The sequence below is a fragment of the Notothenia rossii genome (assembly GCF_949606895.1).
Source record: "Notothenia rossii genome assembly, chromosome: 2".
NCBI lineage: Eukaryota > Metazoa > Chordata > Actinopteri > Perciformes > Nototheniidae > Notothenia > Notothenia rossii.
In genome coordinates this window covers 84,733,312-84,756,451 of record NC_136904.1, presented here as the reverse complement: position 1 = coordinate 84,756,451, position 23,140 = coordinate 84,733,312, and the positions used below count along the sequence as shown (strand labels likewise).

At 45.3% G+C, this 23,140-nt stretch overlaps 1 protein-coding gene across 1 annotated transcript in view; it reads left to right on the top strand.

The window, feature by feature from the left end:
• Positions 1–23,140, top strand: part of dachd (dachshund d) — a 118,091-nt gene that overhangs the window by 93,137 nt on the left and 1,814 nt on the right. The window contains exons 11-14 of the mRNA XM_079666386.1: positions 8,461–8,606; positions 17,017–17,164; positions 17,850–18,008; positions 19,303–19,371. Coding sequence (XP_079522512.1) covers positions 8,461–8,606; positions 17,017–17,164; positions 17,850–18,008; positions 19,303–19,371 — 522 coding nt within the window. The remainder of the gene's footprint in view (positions 1–8,460; positions 8,607–17,016; positions 17,165–17,849; positions 18,009–19,302; positions 19,372–23,140) is intronic.

Genomic DNA, 23,140 nt, shown 5'->3' with positions numbered 1-23,140 from the left:
ACGATAAAAAAGGAAGTTAGGGGACTTTGGGTCAGGCGAAAGTTTGAGCATCCATTGTGCGCTCTTTGTGGCGTAAATATTTCACTGACATTGATGGTAATCTTCCAACAGTATCATTAAAAGTTAGATATGTTCAGTGTAAGCTACTTCTCTTCATCTCCCTGACTTTAATGCATAGTGTTTTGTTCAGTGCTCCCGATGTCCTTGGCGTTGCTAGCTTCAAACACATGCTGACTACCTGACTTTCCCTAAGTCAGGAGGCAAGATCATTAGCCATCACAACCCTGAAATGTGACTTGGCAGACAATAATGCTTTATGATCAAACAACTTGTCAGTGCGTCCTGTTGAAATGAAAGAGTGCAAAAAAATAATTCAATAGAGGATCAATCAAATTTCCCCGGCCCATGTGAGAGATTGCTGATGGTGCAGAGAGGGGCTATTCCTCGAGGACATGGGAGTTCATTTGGATATTTGTTCTCCCCCTCATGAATGTTCCATTGCGTGACACCATCTCCTGCTAATCACATTTCACTGAAAAGGGGGGATGCTTTTAGGGACGTTGAAAAGAGAGAGGTTCTTTTTAATCTTTGAAATGCCTCAAAAGTGACAGAATGCTTTCTCCTGCCAAGACGTGAGCCTCGGATGGGGAGATAAATATGCTGTGGTCAGCTAAGTGTATCTAGTGAGCAGAGAGGCAAATTTAATAATGCATTATCATTCACTGGCGAAGGTGAAATCTCCCTGTCCATCAGAAGGCTGAGGCCTGTTTCATGTTACCCTTCACTGAAAATGAACAAGTGCTTTACTCAGCCATACCAGAGATGCACAGTAGGCACCGGTGCTCTACTATATATGCTGCTCTGGACTGTCAGGAGAACAGGTCTGTTATCACAGCAATCATCTCCCGCTCTTGACTGGAGACATTAATAATCACAGTCCTTATTCCTGATAAAACAGTTTTGAACAATAACCTTCTTTTTCCCTTTTTTTCTTGTTGTGTTCTCGCTCTCTGCGAACACAAGGTGCGTTTTACATATCTGAGCATCTGCTATTATGCAGATTATGGGATCATATTTACCCGAATGCCCTTGGACAACAGCATTAAACAATTATGAAGATTATGTACAATGCCGAGAATTTGCGATTCAAAACAATTCGTATCTTCGCAGTGGCGGACAGATAAGGTTGACCCTGAATATGTATTTCTGTACTTTTGGAGACATTCTGCTGGGTTGTTTGTATAATTTAATATTTACATGTAAACAGTAATTAAGTGATGCTACCGACATGCCAGGGCCAGGCTCTGCCAAGGTAAACACCGGCCCTAGTAGTTTGCCACAGTCCATCATGTTTACAGACTTGCGGAGCCGAGTGCTGTTTGTGTGCTCTTGCTTGGCAAAGCCCATAAAACACCACCAATTGGATGCCGAGTGTTGAACACAGTCACTCTTATCGACTGGCAGTCTGCTCGCTGACTTGAGGACATTGTGAGTCAAACCTTTAAATTTTCACTCTGCGATAATTACGCCGCTATACTTGAGCTTTTATATCCTTTCACTGAGAAAGTAAATCATTCCTAATAAAGAGAGGAAGAAAAGGGGGCGGAGGGAAAAGTGCTTGAGGACTAATTCTCTTCACTCCCTCCCTCTCTGCTCTCCATTCTGCTTTTTGAAAGCCTTTCTCTGAGTATTCCAGTCACCTTGACTTTGCAGCTGCAGCCTTATAGTCTGTTGCTTATCCTGCCTAACCCCAGCCTGTCAATTAGGTGTTTAAAAATTAATCTCTTTAACTGGAAATACCATGCCAGCTTTCTTCCGTCTGTAAATGAAGTGTTATTAATTCACACAGCGCAAAGCCAGTGTTATGAATAATGTTATCAAAACAGATTTCCACACGTCGCTCCTATTAAAACCCCTTAAGTATTTTTATAACTGTGAAACCGGGACTGCAAATGGATTTGCATCCATTGTTGAGCTTCTGCAGCAGGCAGCCATAGAGCAGGGGCTCCAAAGCCAGGCCTTTTAAAGTTTACATTTCCGCTTTCCTCTTTTGTTCTTTCATCTTCATTTAAAAGCAGCTCAGTATATCCAGTCTGGATTAGTGCCAGACTTCGTCGAAGCTCGTTCAGTAGCGAGAGAACAGCATAGCCTCTCCCTAAGGATTGCAATGCTAGGCAATGACACCAATGTGTCTCCCCCCCCCCCCCCTCCAAAACCCAGCATCTAGCAGCAGGCTATCTGGCCAACCACACCAAGCTAATACTTGTTCCATTAAAACCTAGTGATTACGGGGGATTTCCTCTCTGTTTGTTTGTTTGAATGCTTAATTATCAATATGTAATTGGCATGTGTATTGTGATGTTGGGTGCATATTCGGTGGCATATTTTACTGGAATGCACTTTGCTATCGGGTACAAACAGGACTCCCCAGTTACTGTCTAAGTTAAGCTGCATGAGAAGTTGCTCTAATGAATTAATAAATGCTAAACAAAGGAGAACTAAACAAAGAGTGAGAAATAAATGGCTTGATGATTAGTGGGTCAGAGAGATTAGTGGGGTATACAGTACAAATGATCCCCTTCTGAAATAGGAATGATTCAGGCAAAACACCCAATCAATAGTTGAGGCCAATTTAATCTCCGGGATTCTTCTGTCAATAAACGGACCCAGTCATCGGAGGTCAATATGCAAAGGCAATCTAAACACCTCAAAGTGCCTCACTATAATGTCCTTCTTTGAGTATTATCTCCCCGACAGTTTGGGCCCATAGTCAATATGTGAATTACAGAAATCTATTCAAGTCTACCTGGCTGTCATTTTATTTCCCTGAGCCACAAGTTGATTTTAGCTCCTCCACCCTGAGCCTGCCGGTTGGACTAAAAGCTATCTAAGGTCATGGATTAAACGCCGTGATCTCTACCCTTTAACCACCTTGCCCCCCGTCCCGTTTCGACCATTCCAACTGCGATCGTCTCTCTACAAAATGCCATTTTGTCTCCACTACTGTTCGCTTTAAGAGCTCATTTGATAGTGTACGCCGGCAGAAACAAAAGTCCTGTATGCTTTTATGCAGTCATCACAGTCAGCCAAGCCTGTAATCCTCAGAGGTCCGATAATGACATAGCCCCTGCATTTATTACATGGAGGAGAGGAGAGAGGGAAAACGCTGACTTTGAACAAATGAACACTCTGACCTTTATGCAATAAATATGACATGGGCCGCATAAAAAGACAAGATATCTTCCTCCTGAATGGAAGTCAACACAGATTCGGCTCCCTTGCCTCTTGCTCTCCCTGTTTCCATTTCTCTCTCTCTCTCTTTCTCTCTCTCTCTTGCTGTTTCCCTCCCTCTTTTTTCCGGCTAACAGTTACACAAATGATGAAATCGATTTGAATTGTTTGCACCGTGATGTTGCGATCTATGAAGCACAATTTGTAGTTCGTATCATTCTCTGCTCTGGCAGTGGCAGTGTTCTACATAATGTACACGCATGGCAGATTAGTATGGACAATCATCCGTCAGAAGTCTAATCTCCATGCGTGATTAGATTCCTTTAATTTAATCATTAGCGGGTGTTTTCTCAGTAATGAAAGCAATAGAAGAAATGTCCTTTATTCACGCCAGAAAGAGACAGTTTAAACAGAGGGAATCAACCTTTATCTCAGTCTTTGTAATCTCGCTGTGATCCCAATTGAGCATCGCGATTGTCTCCTTTTGTCACCTCAGACCGCCTTCTCTGACAGTAAAGGATTTATGGTTATTTCCTCCGTGCAGCCTGTCCATCTGTGGCTCTATCTTCATGTGGCCTTGAGAATACGATTCCATTTATTAAGGCAAAGCAATGGACTCATTACTTTTAAAAAGGTGGCAAGAGAGGGAGTGAGAGAGCGGGAAAAGTGACACACTGAATTGGTTATTAATGGAAAGGCACAGCCATAGGGCAGTTGAAATTTAATGATATCCTACGAGAAAATATGAGGGTGTCACTCTCCAAAAAGTCATGCTAAATGTCAACATTTTAAGGTCCCGGCGCTAATTTTATGCCTGTGCACAGTAATGTTTTGGAGAGCATTTAGGAAACACGGCCCAGTGGCCAGCCTGATTATCCCGCTCACCTTCTCTCCTCTCTCCAAATGGGTTTGTGCAGCAAGCGATTTCATCTCTAAGTGAAGGGAACATTAGGGAGGGGAGAAAGAGAGAGCGATAGAGGAAAACACGCGGTTTGATTTTCATGCTGTGATAAGAGAGTGGGAGCCAAATGTTACCTGTTAATCTAGCCCAAACCGGCCGGGGCTCTTGACTTTGTCCCCCAGCAGGGATGGGGGCAAACACTCATTTTCCTCTCTCCGTGATGAAAAGGAAATTAGCTTAAATGTGATGAGGGCACATTAGTGTGTGTGCCGTGCATGTGTGTAGTGAGTGTGTTTGAGGGCTTTTTGTTTGCATACATCTGCTTGCGTGTGTGTTTTTTCTTTCTTCACAGTGTATACAGGACATCACACACACATATGCACAACATATGCATGTGATAGTCATTCTAAAGGAATTTGCCTTGTATGGATTCATCACACACATTCTCACAGTATGTCCTATAGGTACTTCAATCTAACCCTCGCCTAGTTGGATTATGCACTATTAAGTACTCATTTTCTTTCAAGATGCTGGGAATAAATTATTTGTAACCTTTGGAAACCTGCTTCTACAAGTGTATATCATTTAAAAACAAGATACACAAAATAATATCAACATTTATTAAGAAAAAAACCATGACATACTCTAAGAGCTGTTGTTTAAATCTGTTTGGAGCTGAAGTTTTTTTTTGCCTCAGACACCCTTAAGAGTGCACACATCATTTGAAAGATAAGCTGGGCTCATGTTTTTTTAAAGTGCTCAAATTGCATGCAACTACTTTTTTTTTTTTGCCCAACTCTGCATCACTGCATTTGTACCAGAAGACAGATATTTCCCTTGACAAGATTTCTACAAATCCGGCGCTTTAAGTGCAGGTGGAATAATGCTGTGTTAGCTGCTAATGGCTGTCCGAGAGGTCATAACTACTCCATTTGAAGGAGGCTGGTTTCTCTGCAGCCCTGGCAGGTCAAATCAAATGTAATTGTGCAGTGAAGAGCAGTGCCTTGCTTTGTGTTGGCTGTGCTGACAACCTCCAGGTTTAGCATTCAGTTATCCTGCTGGGAGGAACACAGGTTTGCAAGGACAAAGGCTTCACCTGTCAATATATCACACTGACTGGCCAGCCAAATGTACCTCTGCTCTCCCTCCTCTCTCTCCTATCTCTCTTCCTCTCTGTCAGTCTTTCATTCTCTGCACACCCATTCTATTCCAGCCTCCTCTTCCTCCACCTATCTATCCATCCATCCATCTTCTGTCTTCAACCATCTATCTCTCCTTCCTGGCATCCTTCTCGTCCTCCTTCTCTCTCTTTGTGTGTCTTTCTGTATCTTCCACTCCTCTCGCTCACACTGGCTCCGTGTGAGGACTCAGCTGAAATGTCCGCAGGGACCCAGTTTCAAACACAGGAACCAGAAACATATGGCACATTTTCAACTCCCAAGGTCAATTACAGCTATTTATCCAGAGATTGCAGCTAAATTTCCCAAGGTTTCTTCTAGATTTACCACAGATTGCAATGTGTGTCTGTCACATTTTAAATCAGGCCAGTTTCCTCTGCTTCTCCCCGTGACTTTCCGTCAAATATTTCAAAGGCTTTCAAGTGGGTTTTAGACATGTTTTATCTCTGGCTATCATGTGCCACATCTTTTTTTTGCCTCAGCTTTGCTAGGTCCAAGTGCCGCCTGCAACACAAATCTAATAACATGTAAATTGGAGATAAGCCCAGATCCCTCCAAGTGATATTTTTTACATTCATAGTTTGTCAAGTCAATTCCTGGGCCCCTGTTTTAGCAGCACAACACATGAGGAGTGAGAAAATTAACTGGATAGGTGATTCATCATTGCTAGCACACTGTCAAGGACTCCCTCTGCAGCTATCGAGAGCAGGGTGGAGGAGGAGGATGGAGAGAGGAGGGGGGCGTTGTTTTAAATTATGGCATTTCATTCAGAATGCATTGTATTTACAGCGTCCCATTTTTATTTGTGGCTCCTATTATCCGCCGAAACAGTTGTGCATGAAATGTTATTTGTGACAGGGGTGACCTGCGAGTGTTTTTCCACACAGTATTTCATAGTCGGGGGCCTTAACTGTACCTTTAGCGTACGGTAAGCACAAGAGGCTGTCACAGCTGCTGTTGGCAGCCTTGCTAGTGGAGAAATATCACCTGGAAACAGAGTACTCCATTCCACCAGCCCCCATCACTCCAACGCCTGTCGCTGTAATTAAGTTGAAGTCAATGATTGTGGAGCAATGGTGAGAAATAAACATGCAAACACATGCCAGCATTTGCAGCCAGGCACAGAGAAAAAGAGGGGGGGGGGGGGAAATAACATTAGAAGCAAAGAAACCACAGATCTAAAACCGTGTTCCACTGGAATTTACATTTGAGTTTCATTAAGCCAGTTTTGATGATATTGATTAGATTAGTCACTTATTAGCCTCCCATTTCCTTATTTATTTTTTTAAACGCCTGTATTTATGCATAGCTCCTGGTGGAAATGTTATCTGACAAGGGTTGCTGTACTGTAGTTGGAGTCTGTCGAACAAAACACGCTGTTTGCTTTTCCCGGAGCATGACAGGTTGTTTCCCCTGCAACAAAGCCATCAAATATTCTGTGTGATCCAACATTGTGTTGGAGGGGAGGCCTGCTGAGTGGGAAGCCGGAGTTTGTTAAAGCAATGATTTATGATTAATGCCAACACTAAATAAGGGACAAAGTGCCTACAGTACAAATCAATTACAAAGCTACAACAGCAGACCTTTCCCCGAGGTCTACTAACGTCTCTAGTTGTTATGCTGATTTTATTGGAGGTGGGTGAAGCATGCATATAATACATGCAATACATCTATATCAACCTGAGCTGGAGCCAACTGTAATGCTTTTGATCTTTGATTAGGTCTGTTATTGAGATAAAATGAGACTTTCATGTTGTGCCACTGTATAAGGAGAGTGCATTTTATATTTCCACCCACACGCCCACCTCAAAACGCAGACAGTACTGCACCAAACAAAACAAATTACCACAAGAGTGGTTTCTTAAAAGTAGGCAATTCATTATTTTTATGAAGTCAAATTATAAACAAATTTTAATCCATTAGGCAACCATCCATTCTAATTAATCAACAGGAGTGAACTCCATCTGAAAAAGGAGAAAGGTTGTTTACTCTCTCCACGGACCAGCGGTGCATATTTCACCATCTTTCCCCTCTCAGAGAAATAGAAAAAAATCCTCTTCAAATTACAAACCTAAACTGTGAATCCTAACACTCGACTTTTGGCGCGGAGATGTTTCCAGGGCATTTGCAGATGCTTGAAATAATCTCCAATGTTTTTGCTCAATCTGCTCTGAGGATGGGTGAAATAAATACTTTAAACTAATTAATGTAAGACCAGCTGTTCCCAGCACTTGGCTAGCGTTGGTGAATATTGATGGGAGGGAGAGGCAGGGCTGTTCAGCTCCCCTCTCTGTTTGTACAAGATTCAGCCTGCCACATAAACAGATATGAATACTGGATGAGAGCAGAGAGGTGCTGTGCACAACACAGCCAGGGTTCCACATTACAAATAAAAGTTTTTTCCCCCCTTTTCATTAAATTAACAATTAAACAGCTGATGGTGCAGACTTCCTGCGGAGACCTTTTTAGTCGGTACGTGCTTAATAGACTGGCTCTCTGCAAGATGGTAACACTTGGCTTGATAAAAGCTCACTGGACAAAAACATGTGTCAGATCTGATGGGGAAACAAACGGCGGTGTCTGACATACTGTTTTAGTTTGACCAGGCTGTATCTGTGTCTGCCTCCCGCCTTCTCTCCCTCCCCTCTCCTGCTCCTCTCCCCTCCTCTGAGGCCTGGTGGAGAGGCTGGACAGCAGATGGCAGGGCCCTACCCCTCTGCCGGTGATGAATGGAGGATGATGTCATCTTAGGTTTTGACAGGCACCCGTGCGTGCGTACACAAAGGAAGCCCGAGCCTCTGGGGTCGAACTGCGGGCCTGCTTCTGATTTTGGAATCCACATGACATATCTTAAATGGGGGGGAAGCTGGATTTATGTCCCGGTAGATATTGTTTAACCCCACGCGCAGGCCTTGTGAAGAAGCAATACAAAAGGAATCTCCAAGGGGACTAGTCAGACCAATATATTTCTGAGAGGAACGCTGGGATTGGCTGCAGCAGATCAATGTCCACCAGTCACTGCTCTGGTCAATTCAAGTCAGAGTCAATATGTCAGCATCGCCAAAAACGACTCACTTATTCTACCACCTAGTTAGTAGAATTTTCTTTGAATTATGAATCAAGTTCCAATGTTATTGTTTTTCTTTGCAGAGGACAACCCAATGTGCACCCCGACAGCGAGAGAAAGCTACGAGAGGTTGTCATTTGCTGGACAGGCCCTTCCTCCGGGCTTCCCCTCACCCTTTCTCTTCCCAGACGGCTTGTCGTCAATAGAGACTCTCCTCACCAACATACAGGTATTGTCCAGTGATGGTTGTGATCTCATAACAATACAGCTTTAAAAGGTTTTGACACGACTTTCAGCAACTTCTGATGGTTTATACAGTAAATGATCTCGGAACTGTATTTAAAAACGTATTTGGCAGAGGTACAGTACATGTTGTCAGTCTCAAGGAAAAGCCTGACAAAATTCCCAAACAATAATTGATTCAAGCTGCTATGAGTAAATTGTACATGTGATCGGGGCATTTTGGAATTCTGATGTCAGTTGTTTGCTATTGAACATGGACACAATCCCTGTAATATGTCTTTGTTGCAACTTCCCCTTGAGGGCGCCAAAGTGAAACATCATTTCAAACATCGCCTTAACGTAACTATAGGTTACTTACGTTACCCCAGTTCTCAGAGTAACATGTAGTGAGATGTCTCACTATGGGATGCGCCTCATCGCGGAACAAACAGAAGCATCAATCTCATTACGCCAATCCTGATTGGCTGGTGATCTTAACGTCAGCATCAGGGAATCCACCCACCCTATAAGTAGCTTGCGCCACGTTGCAGTGGCATTCAAAATAAGCACCTCTTCTCGCTTCACCTTAGCCAGGAGGGCCGTCTGGTGAGACATCTCACTACATGTTACTCTGAGAACTGGGGTTACGTAAGTAACCTATAGTTCTCATTCATAACACTCCGTTTGATGTCTCACTATGGGATATTGAAGCTCCCGCATTGCCAGACGAGCTTATCTCGAAAATCACCAAACCAACCAGAACTTAACAGATAGAGCTCTAACTCAGCAGGGGGCCCAGCACTGCTCGGGCCACACTAGGAGCAGAGACGTCTAACCTGTAAAAGCGGACAAAAGTGAGCGGTGAGGACCAGCTCGCTGCTGCACAAATGTCTTGGATGGAAACACCCTTGAACAAAGCCCAGGATGTAGCCAGACCACGAGTCGAATGAGCACGCAGACACGTAGGTGCCTGCAAACCCTGACTCGTATAGGCCAAAGCAATCGCTTCCACAATCCAGTGGGAGAGCCGTTGCTTGGTAACGGGCTTGCCCTTCTGAGGGTTAGCCCAGGATATGAAGAGTTGGTCACTACAACGAAACTCTTTTGACCTGTCCATATAAGTGCGTAAAGCACGAACTGCACACAGCAAATTCGGCCGCTGTTCCCCGGAGGAACACAGCGGCGGAGGAAATGCCTCAATGTCAATTGGGGTACATGAACCAACCACCTTAGGTATAAAGGCAGGGTTGGGCTTCAGCAACACTCTCGTTTTCCCCGGGGCAAAGTGAGTGCAAGAAGGATGAACAGAGAGCGCATGAATATCACTGACTCGCTTTGCGGATGCCAGGGCCAGTAACAGCACTGTCTTCAGTGACAGGTGCTTCATGTCAGCTCCCTCCAGGGGTTCAAATGGGGTTCGAGTGAGCCCATCTAAAACCACTGTCAAGTCCCATAAGGGCACCAGTGACCTGGAAACAGGGAGGAGCCTGCGAGCTCCCTTCATAAAACGGCAGACCAAAGGATGTTGGCTAGCCGTCTTACCCTCAAAGCCCACATGGCTTGCAGCAATAGCAGCCAGGTACACTTTGATCGTAGAAAAAGCTCTGTGTTTATCAATTAGGTCCTGTAGAAACGATCAAATCACCCCAACAGGACATTGAAAAGAGGTGTGCCCTTTTTGAATGCACCATTCCTCAAACACCCTCCACTTACAGTTATAGAGAGACCTGGTGGAGGAAGCTCTTGCACTCTGAATAGTGTTTATCACCTTCTGCGGGAGACCCACTGTATTCAGATTGTACCACTCACAGGCCAGGCCCATAGGGCCATGCGCTCCGGGTGTGGGTGAAAGATCGCCCCCCCCCCCGCCTGAGACAGTATGTCCCTGCGTAGGGGGAGCTGCCACGGCTGTCCGCACAGCAGCTGATAAATCTCCGCCAGCCAGTACATTGCAGGCCAGTGCGGAGCTATCAGGATCAGTGTGTGGCGCTGTTCTCTCACTCTGGCCAGAGTTGGGGGTATCAGAGCCAGGGGTGGGAACTCGTACAGGAGGACCGGAGGCCATACGTGCGCGAGCACGTCCACGCCTAACGGTGCGTTTAGATCGCGCATTGAATAGAACAGCTGACATTGAGCATTTTCTTTTGATGCGAACAGATCTACCGCGGCTCGGCCGTAACGCACCCACAGCTGACTCACAACCATTGGATGTAGAGTCCAGTCTGCATATAGTGGTGCACCTCTGGACAGCATGTCTTCCCCCGAGGTTCATCACTCCTGGCACGTGCGTCGCTCTCAGAGAGAGGAGACGACCGCATCTCCACAAGATCAGTTTGAGTGCCAGCATGTGTAACTGGAGAGAACGCAAACCCCCTTGGCCGTTTATATACGATATTGTGGTCGTATTGTCTGTCCTCACAAGGAAATGGTGTCCTCTGAGAAAAGGCAGAAAGCGTTTCAGGGTGAGGAATACCGCTAAAAGCTCCAGGTAATTTATGTGCGACCATTGGAGGTCTCTGCTCCAGAGACCCCTCACCGGTCGAACTTCGTAAATACCTCCCCAGCCCGTCAGACATGTGTCGGTGGTGACCACCTTCCGCGATAGAACAGCACCCATAGGCACGCCCCGTACTAGAAAATTCGGGTGCAACCAGTGGCGCAGTGCCATTAAGCATTTCACAGTGACCATCACTCTCCGCGCGCCATGTCTGAGGGCGGCTACCCAGCGCTGAAACTCCCTCATGTGTAAGCATCCCAGTCGTACCACCAGGATGACTGACGCCATGAGCCCCAGTAAGCGCAGACATGATCTAAAGAGAACATATTTGCGCAGCCGGAAATTAGCGAGACAAGCTCTGAAAGCTTTCACTCTTTCTGCTGACAGGCGGGCTGTAAAGGGCACCGAGTTCAGGTGTAGACCCAGGAAGAGTACAGTCTGGGCTGGGGACAACATGCTCTTTTCTGTGTTTATTATGAAACCCAGGTCGAGCAGGTGTTTGACGAGGACATTCGTCTGCGTAATAGCCTCCTGTTCCGACTGTGCGAGAAGCAGCCAGTCGTCCAGGTAGGTTGCCAGGCGAATACCCTTTTGTCTTAACGGGGCTATCGCGGCTTCCGCACATCGTACAAACACTCTTGGACTGAGAGACAGACCGAAAGGAAGTACTCTGTACTCGTAACAGACACCCTGAAATGCGAACTTCAGATATTTCCTGTGTGGGTAATATACTGGGATGTGGAAATACGCATCTTTCAGATCGACTGATGTGAACCAGTCGTTTTGTCGCACGAGACGTAGCAGAGATGTTTGAGTGAGCATTCTGAATTTGTATCTTTTGAGATATTTGTTCAGAGCTCTCAAATCTAGTATTGGCCGAATTCCGTTCCCTCCCCATTTTGGAACGAGGAAATACTTGGAATAAAAGCCGCTCTGACTCTGTTCGACGGGTATTATAGATATAGCCTTCTTTTCTAGTAGCGAGAGAATCTCTCGCTCCAGAATATGGGCTGACTCTCCCCGGGCTTGCGAATACAGAATGCCCGAGAAGCGAGGGGGGGTGACAGCGAATTGGAGTCTGTAGCCCCGTGTTACTGTCTTGAAAACCCAGGCAGAAGCTGTGAGCATCTTCCACCTTTTGCTCCTTAAAGCGAGCGGAGATGTCACGTTTCTTTCCCTCTGAGTCTCTATTTGTTGTGTTATGGGGCCCTCTAGCGTCTGAACACGGTGGTACCCCAGGTTGATAACCCCAGCCGACACTGCGCATGCGCGTGGCGGTGGTGTCTTCACAGCTCCAGCCGGCACTGCGCATGCGCGTGGCAGTGGTGCCTTCACAGACCCGTCTATTATCCGCCTTTTGAGAGAAGCCGTAGCTGCTCTCAAAAGAGGGACAGGTGACAGACTGTTTATTGTTTTTATTGTTTTTCTTTTCATTTTTTTGGACTGCGCCCTCGGCTTGAAGCCTGGATGCGACAGTGAAAAATTGTTTATTTGAAAACAACGGTATTTGTGACATGTGTTTTTGTGACTTAGGCAGATAGCAGAACTCGCTGTCTCTGGTATTAAGTCTGTTTCCCTTCTGGCGCGAACTTGAGGATGGCGTTGCGGCATCACTCGAGGCGGCGGGAAGATGGGGGCCTGGTGGCACCCCGAAAACACATCTGGAGATGGGGAACAGGGAACTTCCAGCTCTGTCACCGAGGAGAGGAGAGGAGGCAGTCAGGCCGCCCGCTTCTTCTTCCTCGACTGGTGGCTGAAAATCTGAGTCGGCTGTGCCTGAACGGCTGCTGCCGGAACCGGAGATTTTCTCTGCCAGCTCGTCCTCGTCTCCTGCCTGGGCTGGGGACTCGGGGCGGGCTGTGGCCTCTGCTGCCTCAGTACCTTGAACCGGGCAGGACGTGAGGCAACTTGGGCGAAGGACCGCCGCGAGACCGTCGCAGGTAGCGGCTGGACCCTTCGGAGGAGACAGAGGTGGAGGGCCTCGTCTTCCTTCTTTTTCGACTCACACCTCCGCTGAATCGAGACTGAAGCGGAGCCGAAAATACCCTCGGGAACGATAGGCATGTCGAGAACACCCTCCTTTTCCCGGTCTGGGAGGTTGGTCAGGTTGAGCCACCTGGCTCTCTCCTGTACCACCATTATGCCCATGACTTTTCCCGTAGCCTGGACTGCACAGCGCTGCACACGGAGGCAAATGTCCGTGAAAGATGCGATCTCGTCCCACACGGCCAGCCCAGGTTTGCTCGACAGGTCCTCGAAGAGCTCCGCCTGGTAGGCGGTCTGCAGCGAGGAAATGTTGAGTGCCCTGGCGGACAACGCTGCGGCTTTATAGGCCCGTTCCGTCATCGCTGACTGGAATCGGTCTGCCTTCACCGGTAGCGTGGGTTTCCTGCTTGGTGTCGGAGCCAGCCTCGGTTGGAGGTGGGCTGCCACCAGCGGTTCCATGGGTGGTATGCGGAGAACACCATACAATGTCAGGAGGCACCCTGGATTGGGGCCTTATTACTGAAGGGGCGGTCTCTCCATGAGACCGACACCTCGTCCAGCATCTCCGGGAAGACTGGAAGGAGCTGCCTCTTTGTCCTCGCTGCTTGGGGCAAAGTCTTCCCCTCGTAGCGAAACCTGGAGGTCTCCTTGGCCATTTCAGGCCATGGGATGTCCAGCCTGGACGTGGCGCGTTGACACACGGCCTGCAGGTCCATGCTCAGACAGGGCGAAGCTGGTGCGCTATCGCCCGGGAGAGCAGCCTGAGCTGATGACACGAAGATATCATCTTCTTGCTCATCCGAGTCGGACAGGAGGAACTCAGAGGCATCCTCTTCGTCCTCCATGTAGTCCAACTCCAGGACATTCTCCGCGGGCGAGACCATGGTGAGGTCCAGTTGGGAGCCCCAGCTTGACACAGCGCGGGGCTCCGCTCTCGCGGCTGTTGCCGCCACCGGGCCCCAGCCTGACACGGCGCGGGGCTCCGGTTCAGCGGCTGCCGCTGTTATTGAGCCCCAGCCTGACACGGCGCGGGGCTCAATTACTGCGGCGGACGCCCCCATGTCTTGATTGCCGGCCGGCGAAACAGCGGACATGAGGGGGTCCTGTCCCGACAAGCTAGCTTGGCATGCTAGCCGTCGGGGGAGGCTCTTGATGGTGAAGCGGGCACAATGCCCGCACGAGCCGGGATTGTCAATAGCCTCCTGGACGTGTTCCAGCCCGAGGCAGGACGAGCAGACCTGGTGTGAGTCTGTGCCTGATATCTTCAACCCGCAGCCGCAGAGCCGAGCCTCCGAGTCCCTGACTCCTCTGGTGTGAGGGAGAGAAGCGTCCATCTCGTTCGCCGTGGTGACGGCGTGGGGAGGACCCGCTCGTAACAGGTACGTTGCTGAGAAAAAATTATTTCCCCACCTGTCGTTAATCCGGAGAAAAAGCGACGGTGTAGAATTCAATTCTCAAAGAATATTAACTGGTGTGTTAATACCTTTTTATCTTCCCCTCCTCTGGTGTGAGAGAGAAAAAGAGAAAACGTCCTCGCTACCGTGGTGTCGGTAGTGAGGGAAGGCAAGCTAGCAACAGGTGTGTTACTAGCTTGAAGAATCAAAACCTTACCTTTATTTCCGAAGAAAGAAACGGCGAGGTAGATTAACAGTCTTCTTGCGAAGCAGGAAAGTAGCCGGCGAGCGCCCGTCGACCGAAAGTTAGTTTTGGGTTCAGTCTGTGGACTGTTAAACTAGCCCGGCTACCGATCTATCGAGATGTGCTCTGAAGCGAGAAGAGGTGTTTGAATGACGCTGGGACGTGGCGCAAGCTACTTATAGGGTGGGTGGATTCCCTGACGCTGACGTCAAGATCACCAGCCAATCAGGATTGGCGTAATGAGATTGATGCTTCTGTTTGCTCCGCGATGAGGCGCATCCCATAGTGAGACATCGAACGGAGTGTTATGAATGAGAACTATCTGCGCAATTTTTGGACCTTGGAGTCTTAACTTGAGAACTGAGCAGCTGTTGTCCTTGATAATTGAGCAAACTCCATCCGCTACTGTAAAAAGAAACAGGGTGAAATTATTTCCAAAGCTCCTAAGAAATCTAGCGATACAATGCCTATCTATTATGTCGTGAAGGCTTCAGGACTAAATCAGTAAAAAAGACTTCTTTATCTCCGAACATAAAACTAAGCAGGTGTTTTTAACAGCAATAGTTTTTCAACAATTCAAGGATTTCCATTCTGGAAGATGTGAGTAAAAGTCATTGCCAATTTAAAATGTTTAGTCAAAAAGGTGGACGTCACCCACATCGTCCTTCCAGTAACATGAACATCAGAACTACAATTCACACTGGACTGTGAATCTGCATACCTTAACAATACCTGTCTACTCAAGAGTGCTATTTAAGCTCCGGCTCCACCCCCCTCAGTCAGAAAGATGAATGTGTTGCCTTCTGTCTGAGTGTAATGATGTATGTACTCTGCTGCCCTTCTCCTTGCACTCGTACCGCTGGCATCCCGAGTCCTTCTTCTCCTTTGACTGTGTGGTAATTAGAAAGTCACAAGTAAACTCGTCGCAGGCTCCCAACACTCCACTAAGTCATCTTTGATAATGATCCTCGCCTTGGATATTTATATACAAATCAACAAAATGAAACCAAGCAGAAAATTAAGATAAAGCAACTTAGAGTAAATTGGGGTCAGAAGAATCAACAATTAGTAAGATATAGCCCAGTGCATTCGATATAATTGCATGTGGATGGGGAATATGTTTGATGAAAATGGCCGAGCAGCTTTTTTCTCACCAGAACGCAGTCTCGCACTCTTTCAATTTAGGAATGTCAGGAGTATATTTGGAATGGCAGTAATGTAATTGATACATGATGAGATACTTGTCATTCATATTATTCATTCCTGGTGTGCTGTGTGAGGAGCTTGGAAGTGTGCTACAGAGACTCATGTATATCAATACCAATCCATTTACAATTGTCAGCTGTGTAGTAAATCTGAAGAGAAGGTATAGTTTAGGAACATAAAGATGTACAGATCCAGTATGTAGAATAAAAATACCTATACTTAGCAGAGTGGAGCTCTGACCAATAGGTGAGCTCCATCTTAACCCCTAGTGTCTATCAAGCTTCTGTCTGGTTCGGTTCAGTTCACCTCTAAAATGTATTGTCTATCTACATATTTATCTAATATATCATATTCCAATTACTTGAATAAAGAATGTCCTTGCACTATTTCTATTCTATTTTATTTGGATTACTTGCACAAACTATTTTGTCTGTTTTATTATGTTGCACCGTTGGAGGAGCCTGTGACCTAAGGTTCTCATTGACATATCTACACTGTAGCAATGTACAAATGACAATAAAAGCCTTGAATCTTGCTCTGTCCAAAAAGTGTCAGAAATTCCCAGTGCCCTCAAATTATCCAAAAAATAGTTATTACAAAACTTTGGGAGATCTAAGCTCATGTTCCTAGACCTTGTGGGAGTTGTGTTGCAGCTAAGAGCTAAAAACATCTTCACTAGGACCATCAAAGGTGGTAATATGCCTGAAAGCCATCATGTAGCAGCAGTCAGTTGTAGTCCCTGAGTTCTGCCTCACCACTGAGGGCAGTGTGGGGAGCTGCTGTGACACACTTTCCATGGGGTTCGCTGTCACTTCCTCTTGAAGCTCTTAAATAGCCCACATCACTCTCTCCTTCCCTTACCTATATCTGTGTGTACATACTGTGTATAAATATATATGTGTGTGTGTGTGTGTGTGTGTGTGTGTGTGTGTGTGTGTGTGTGTGTGTGTGTGTGTGTGTGTGTGTGTGTGTGTGTGTGTGTGTGTGTGTGTGTGTGTGTGTGTGTGTGTGTGTGTGTGTGTGTGTGTGTGTGTGTGTGTGTGTGTGTGTGTGTGTGTGTGTGTGTGTGTGTGTGTGTGTGTGTGTGCAGGGCCTGCTCAAAGTGGCTATTGACAACGCGCGGGCTCAGGAGAAGCAGGTGCAGCTGGAGAAGACGGAGCTGAAGATGGAGCTGTTCAGAGAGAGGGAGCTCAGGGAGACTCTGGAGAAGCAGCTCGCCATGGAGCAGAAGAACAGAGGTAATGCCTGACGACTACACACACACTCACTCAGCCGTGTGTGTGTGTGTGTGTGTAAATGTGTGTGTGTGTGTGTGTAAATGTGTGTGTTCTCCCAGCAGTTCACAGGCGTATGCTCATGTAGATGTGATAGCGCCTGAATGTACATCCCCGCTCCTGCATGTATGTTTAATGTTTCTTATTGCAACAGTGACACGTTCGACTGCGTTTCTTTGGTTACACACACACACACGCGCACGGACACGCTGTGATCTGCTTAGCGCCGCTTTCCCTGCTCTTAGTCAGTTGACATAATTGGTAATACACATTCATTTAGAGAAATCTCACTCTCATGTTAAATGCATCAGCTTCTCATGCTAACTGTGTCGTTTATGTTTAATGAGAGAAATTCATGAAAAATATCCCAATACGTTTTTCAATTTGCTTTAATTCCCTCTAGCGGTTTGTTAAGTCGCAGTCGGTATTTTCTTTTATTAAGGAGGATCTTTATGTATTATCAAATATTTAGCTTTAATTGATTTCCCTTTTTTCTATTATAGTGTGCTAGATTTTTTTAAATGTGGTTATTATCTTTTCCTGCTAGATGGCTACAGTAATCAGATTTCTGTCAAAAAAAAAGAAAAAAAGGCTACGCTCATTTGCCCTACAGCTCATTCATTGTCACTGTGGACTTTCCCCTTCGCAGCAATCATTCAGAAGCGTCTGAAGAAGGAGAAGAAGGCCAAGAGGAAACTCCAAGAAGCTCTGGAGTATGAGTCCAAGAGGAGAGAGCAGGTGGAGCAGAGCATGAAGCAGCCATCGCCCTCCGACAGCATGCGCTCCCTCAACGGTCAGAACTTCCACAGTGAGACACAATCCTAAACATTTCCCTTTCACACACTCAACAGGGTTATAGTGGGCCAGAATAAGAGAAAAAAATGACAATCAGTCAGTTCAAAATGTGATTTTTCAGGACATAAAAGTCACCTGAAGCAAATATTGTGACGTCATAGATGACTCTATGATACTTGATTATAGAAATACTAATAAACCAACTTGCATGCTGACTGTTATCTTATCACGAGCCTTAAATGAAAAGCTGTTGTGAGCGCTGTATCTTATCTCAAGTGCACATTTTCATCAGAAAGATCCAGATAGCGGAAAATAGTGCGTGAAATTGGTCTTAAATTAAATTCCGAGCGGCTTCATAAAAAGTCTTAACTCTAACTTGCCTTGAGCTGTAAGAGCCCTGTGTTCATCCCTGCTTTCCATTCTCATAACGCTTCGTTATATAAATAGTGTGTCTTGATTATTCCGTTGTGAAATGTCTAACTATGATTATAGTTCTTTAAAAGCCCACGGTGACATCTTCAAATGCCTTGTTTTTACTTCTTAACGTCCATATCCCAAAAACCTAAGAATGCTATAAAAAGTGTAAAAATAAGTGGAACGAATGCTCAAAAAATAATTCAAACAATCAATCATCCACAAACTTGCAGATTAATAATTGTCGAATCCTGTAATGCATACTTGACAGTTTAATTATTAATAGAAATACAAAGTTACTGACCAAATATCCAAGCAGTAAAGTTAAGAAGAGTATTTTTCATTATTTTGATCTGACAGGAGTTACTACTCAGTTGCAAAGTGAGGCATTACAAAACACGATGAGCTCATCACACATGATTTATTGTCAGAGTTTAAACTACCCAGTGCGTCAGAAAAGAATTGTTTAAATACGACAAAGAGTAATGGGATCATTTGTATACAAAGTTTTTCATTTATATCGGTCATATCATTTTTAGTGATTGTTTAAGTTAAGAGCGTTTGTGGCCAGCAGTAGTTCACAATACAATGTTAAAAGACCAGTTGCAAAAGTGCTAGTACAATTTAACCTTTGACATATTGACGGACTTAACAATCACTTGAATGCGGGGTTAGACTTTAATATTCCAAAGTGTTAAATGAAGGATTTGAGCTCCTTTTCCTCCACTAGTGTTAAGCGTAGTTCCTCCCATGCACACATGGAGGTAGATGCGATGGAGAGATATAGCTTGAAGGCTGGGTCTCTTGTTTTGAATGAGCGATGCTGTGAAGCTGGCGTTGTGATGGCTTGATGTCACGGATGTTTAACGGCGGCGATCCCTCTCTCCTCGCAGACTCTCTGACCCCTGAGATGGAGAGTGACCGCAGCAGTGGAAGAACAGATGCTGAAAGGACAATACAAGGTACAGGGGCTCAGATGAGACAATAAATCTCTCTCTCTTCCTCTGGCTCTCACTCTTGCTCTCTTTTTCTCCCACCCCTCGCTTCCTCTCTCGCTCCCCCTCACACACACACACACCGCTTCACTTTATGAACATTAGTGTTTCTGTGCCTGCTGTTCAGGCATACAGCTCGCCATCTGGGCCACAGCACTAGGTCAAGATCATTGGTTTTTCTGTTGGAATAATATTGTTTTTAACTTGACTTCTAGTGGTTTTGGTGAAGCTTTCTCAGATCTTTGTTGGAACCCCGTACAACGCAGTAGATAAAATAGCCTCGGCTAGAATGTCGCAGTGAACGACAGAAGTGTTTTGTTTACAGCTCAGGAAGCATTAATGAGTCATAAAACCACAAAAAGCACTGGAATCCCCCCTTTGATAGTAATAAACGGGGCAAATCAATCCATTTTATGAATAAGCCTTGTACATTTTTAATGGTTTGTTTGTTTGTTAGCCTTGGGGGTGCAGTATGTGTTTGGGGAAGGGCGCGCTCTTGATAACCTCTGTAGACTGTCTGCTATCTGTGTTTACCCAGATACAAGACACCTTGCAGAGGTTGAATATCCTCATTATTACTCGGACGTCTCCCTTTAATACGCCTCGGCTGCGTGTGCTCACAACCGCCCTTATCAGTGGGAGGGGTCCCAATTTATCTGGGAAAATGCTCCGTGTAATTTGCTGTGAAAAGTGGAAAATATTCCTCTTTGTATGCGAGGAATAAGTTGGGTCCCCTTTAACTCTCTAATGTTTGATTGGTCTACTTGAACTGATATTTTGGGAAAGGGCAAAAAGAAAGAGAGAAACGATGACTCCTCCGTAATTAAATGTCATTCAGTCACTGTGGGGATCTGAGGCAGTTTGATGTCCAAAAAGAGGAAATCCATATGTCATCATTTAAATACAAAGATAACTTGCAGATACAGCGTAATTATAGCCCCCTATTTCATACCCAAATTAGTACATTTAGCCACTTTAATTTCTTTACACTTCTTTGAAGAGCTGGCCCTTTTGTGGGGCTTTTGTATGAAATTAAACGTGTTGAATCTTCACATTATAGCGACAGCGGCCATTGTTCTGCTTAAATGTACAGTCACAGATCTTTTTCTTTGCTTTTTTAGAAAGAAATCGAAACCCTATTAGGAGCAGCACAAAGCAGCCATATCATTTCCTCGGTCTCAATCACTCTGATCATCGCCTTGAAGAGTGGGATGAAGGAGGGAGCTGAATAACAGGCAGCATTTTGTGTTTTTGTTCAATTAGAGAAGCATTTGTCTGCCACCCATGTCTCCCCTGCTCTACTCCGCAAGCCTCGCTGTATAATTAACCTCAAATGGCAAAAAATGATGTTGATAAATTACACAAGCAGAAGGGAAAAAACAAGCCTATCACTCGCATGAAAGCCGAGAGAAATGTGTGGGTATATTCTCAACTCCAAACTCAGGGAGGCTGAAAGGAGAGAGGGAGAGGGAAGAAAAAAATAATAATGAGGGCATAATTTTAGAGAACTAATTATTTCTATTTGTCTTTTGTCACACTTCTCTAATTCTGCGATATTAACACAGTCTGTGTTTATTAATTGCTTTTACAGTGTTTTGAATCGCGTCCAAGAGGGAACGTGGCTCTTTTCACAGGCAGAGAGCTACTGGGACTGCACCTCGCCAGTACTGCCTGGCAACGGTGCGCATGTGAATATCTTCCCCCAGTATCTCTCCTGGTTCCCTGCCGCCTGCCACTCGGTGTGTTCGGCGAGTTTACACGACCCTGTGCACAGAGATAAAGTTCTTTGTTGCAAGATTAAACATCAAAACAGTTAAAGTGAAATTAAAATTAAATGAATGAATGTCACTGAAGCAAAAAAGACTGTAATTAATGGATCCCTTAATTGTCTTCATAAAATATTTGCATGGGCATAATTTGCATAATTTACATGTATTAATTAATCTTTCAAAGGAATTTTATGCTGAGAGAAGCCAAAATTCCCTTTGTTTTATTTAGCATCTAATGAAATATTTATTCTCTTTAATGAACTTTTCATCTTGATTTGAATATAAAAATACTAAAGTTTTAACATATTTTAATGAGGCGGTCCTTCATAAAACAATGTGTCAGGACGTCACCAATTTTTCTAGTCATGTGTGTAAAGCAGATGTTTCAACATTTGCAGGAATATTGCGCGCCGATTTGAAAAGAAGGAATTGAAGCAGTGAGATTAGCTTATCAGACCTCTTCACTCATTCCCTGTCTTTCATTATAATTTCATCTATTAGAAGCAAAATGCTGCAATATTAAAGCTGCTCTCGACAACGTGTTAAATGTCGTCATCCGTCTTATAATCTTCGTTTTCATTAACACCCTTTACAAACTGCTCCAACTGTGAAGCCGGGCCGGCAGGTAGACAGACTGCGAGGTGAGCCTGTGATGTTTCATCTGCTCTTTTTTATTAAGGTGTGTGTACGCTTGTGTGTCAAGTTGTGTATCCCGGCGCACACTCTTAGCACTCTCCGGCCCCCCCGCCACCAGCCCCCCCCACCGGCCCCCTCCCCGGCTGTCTGTTTTTCCATCGCGCTGCATTCATGCTGTAATGACTTTTACACAGAACTCTGTGGTTGTTGCTTGAATAGAGGCAGCCATAGTGCAATGCCTCCGAGACCTACGGCAGTGCTGGGTAATTAGCCTGTGTGTTTGTACACCCCCCCCCCCCCCCCCCCCCTTCCCCCCAACACACATACTGTACACACACACACACACACACACACACACACACACCCACACACACACACACACACACACACACACACACACACACACACACACACACACACACACACACACACACACAACAAGCCTTTGTTGTCTCCTCTGCATGCACGGCGATATATAAAACAGGCTAATAGGGGGAACAGGACCAATTGATAAAATATTGATAATGTAATGAGTACAGATTTTAAATTAAGCACAATTTGTTAGTGGTTAAATAATGAAAAAAATGCTTTTTAATTATAGAAAATAATGTGCTTTACATGTGACTCCCAGCGTTAGTAGAAGCACTTCCAGACATTGTAACCAGGTGTATTCTCATGTCTCTGCAGAACGGGAGTCAAGCGTTTCCTCTTGTCCCGCACTGCTTGTGTCATGTCCAACAACTGGCGCTGCTAAATGTCTTTGTGTGCGTATCTCTTTAACATTGAATTATTTAGGGCGCGCTGCCATAGAGAGGTGTGCTTCTTAAAGGCATTACTGTAGCATTCTCCGGCAGAGGAAATGTGAAGGTAATAAACGTCAAACATGCTCCTGAGCTGTGCCTAACAGATGCTTTTACCAGCTCAGCGTCGGAGCAGCACTGCTCGCTCAGGCGAACACTCAGACAAGAGTGTTCGCTGGAAATGGACAAAGCTCGTTAGGTTGGAGGTGTCTGGAGATAACGCAGTAGAGGAATGTCTGCCGTTTTCAATAAACACTATTTCCATGCAGGAAATGTCACTTAGAGAGCGCTTAACATCATGAGTGCAGTATTATGTTCAAACAAGCACATCAGTAGAGATGTCTTCAACACAATCCCGATGCGAGGAAAGTGGTGATGATATCTGCTTTTACAGAAGGGACTATGTTTGTAGTGAAATATTCATTTAACTGTGTAATTACATTGATGTATTGTGTATGATCCTTAATTCAAAAGTAAAAAATGTGTTATTGTTAGTCCCATTTTCTTTCTACCTGACACCATTATAATTTC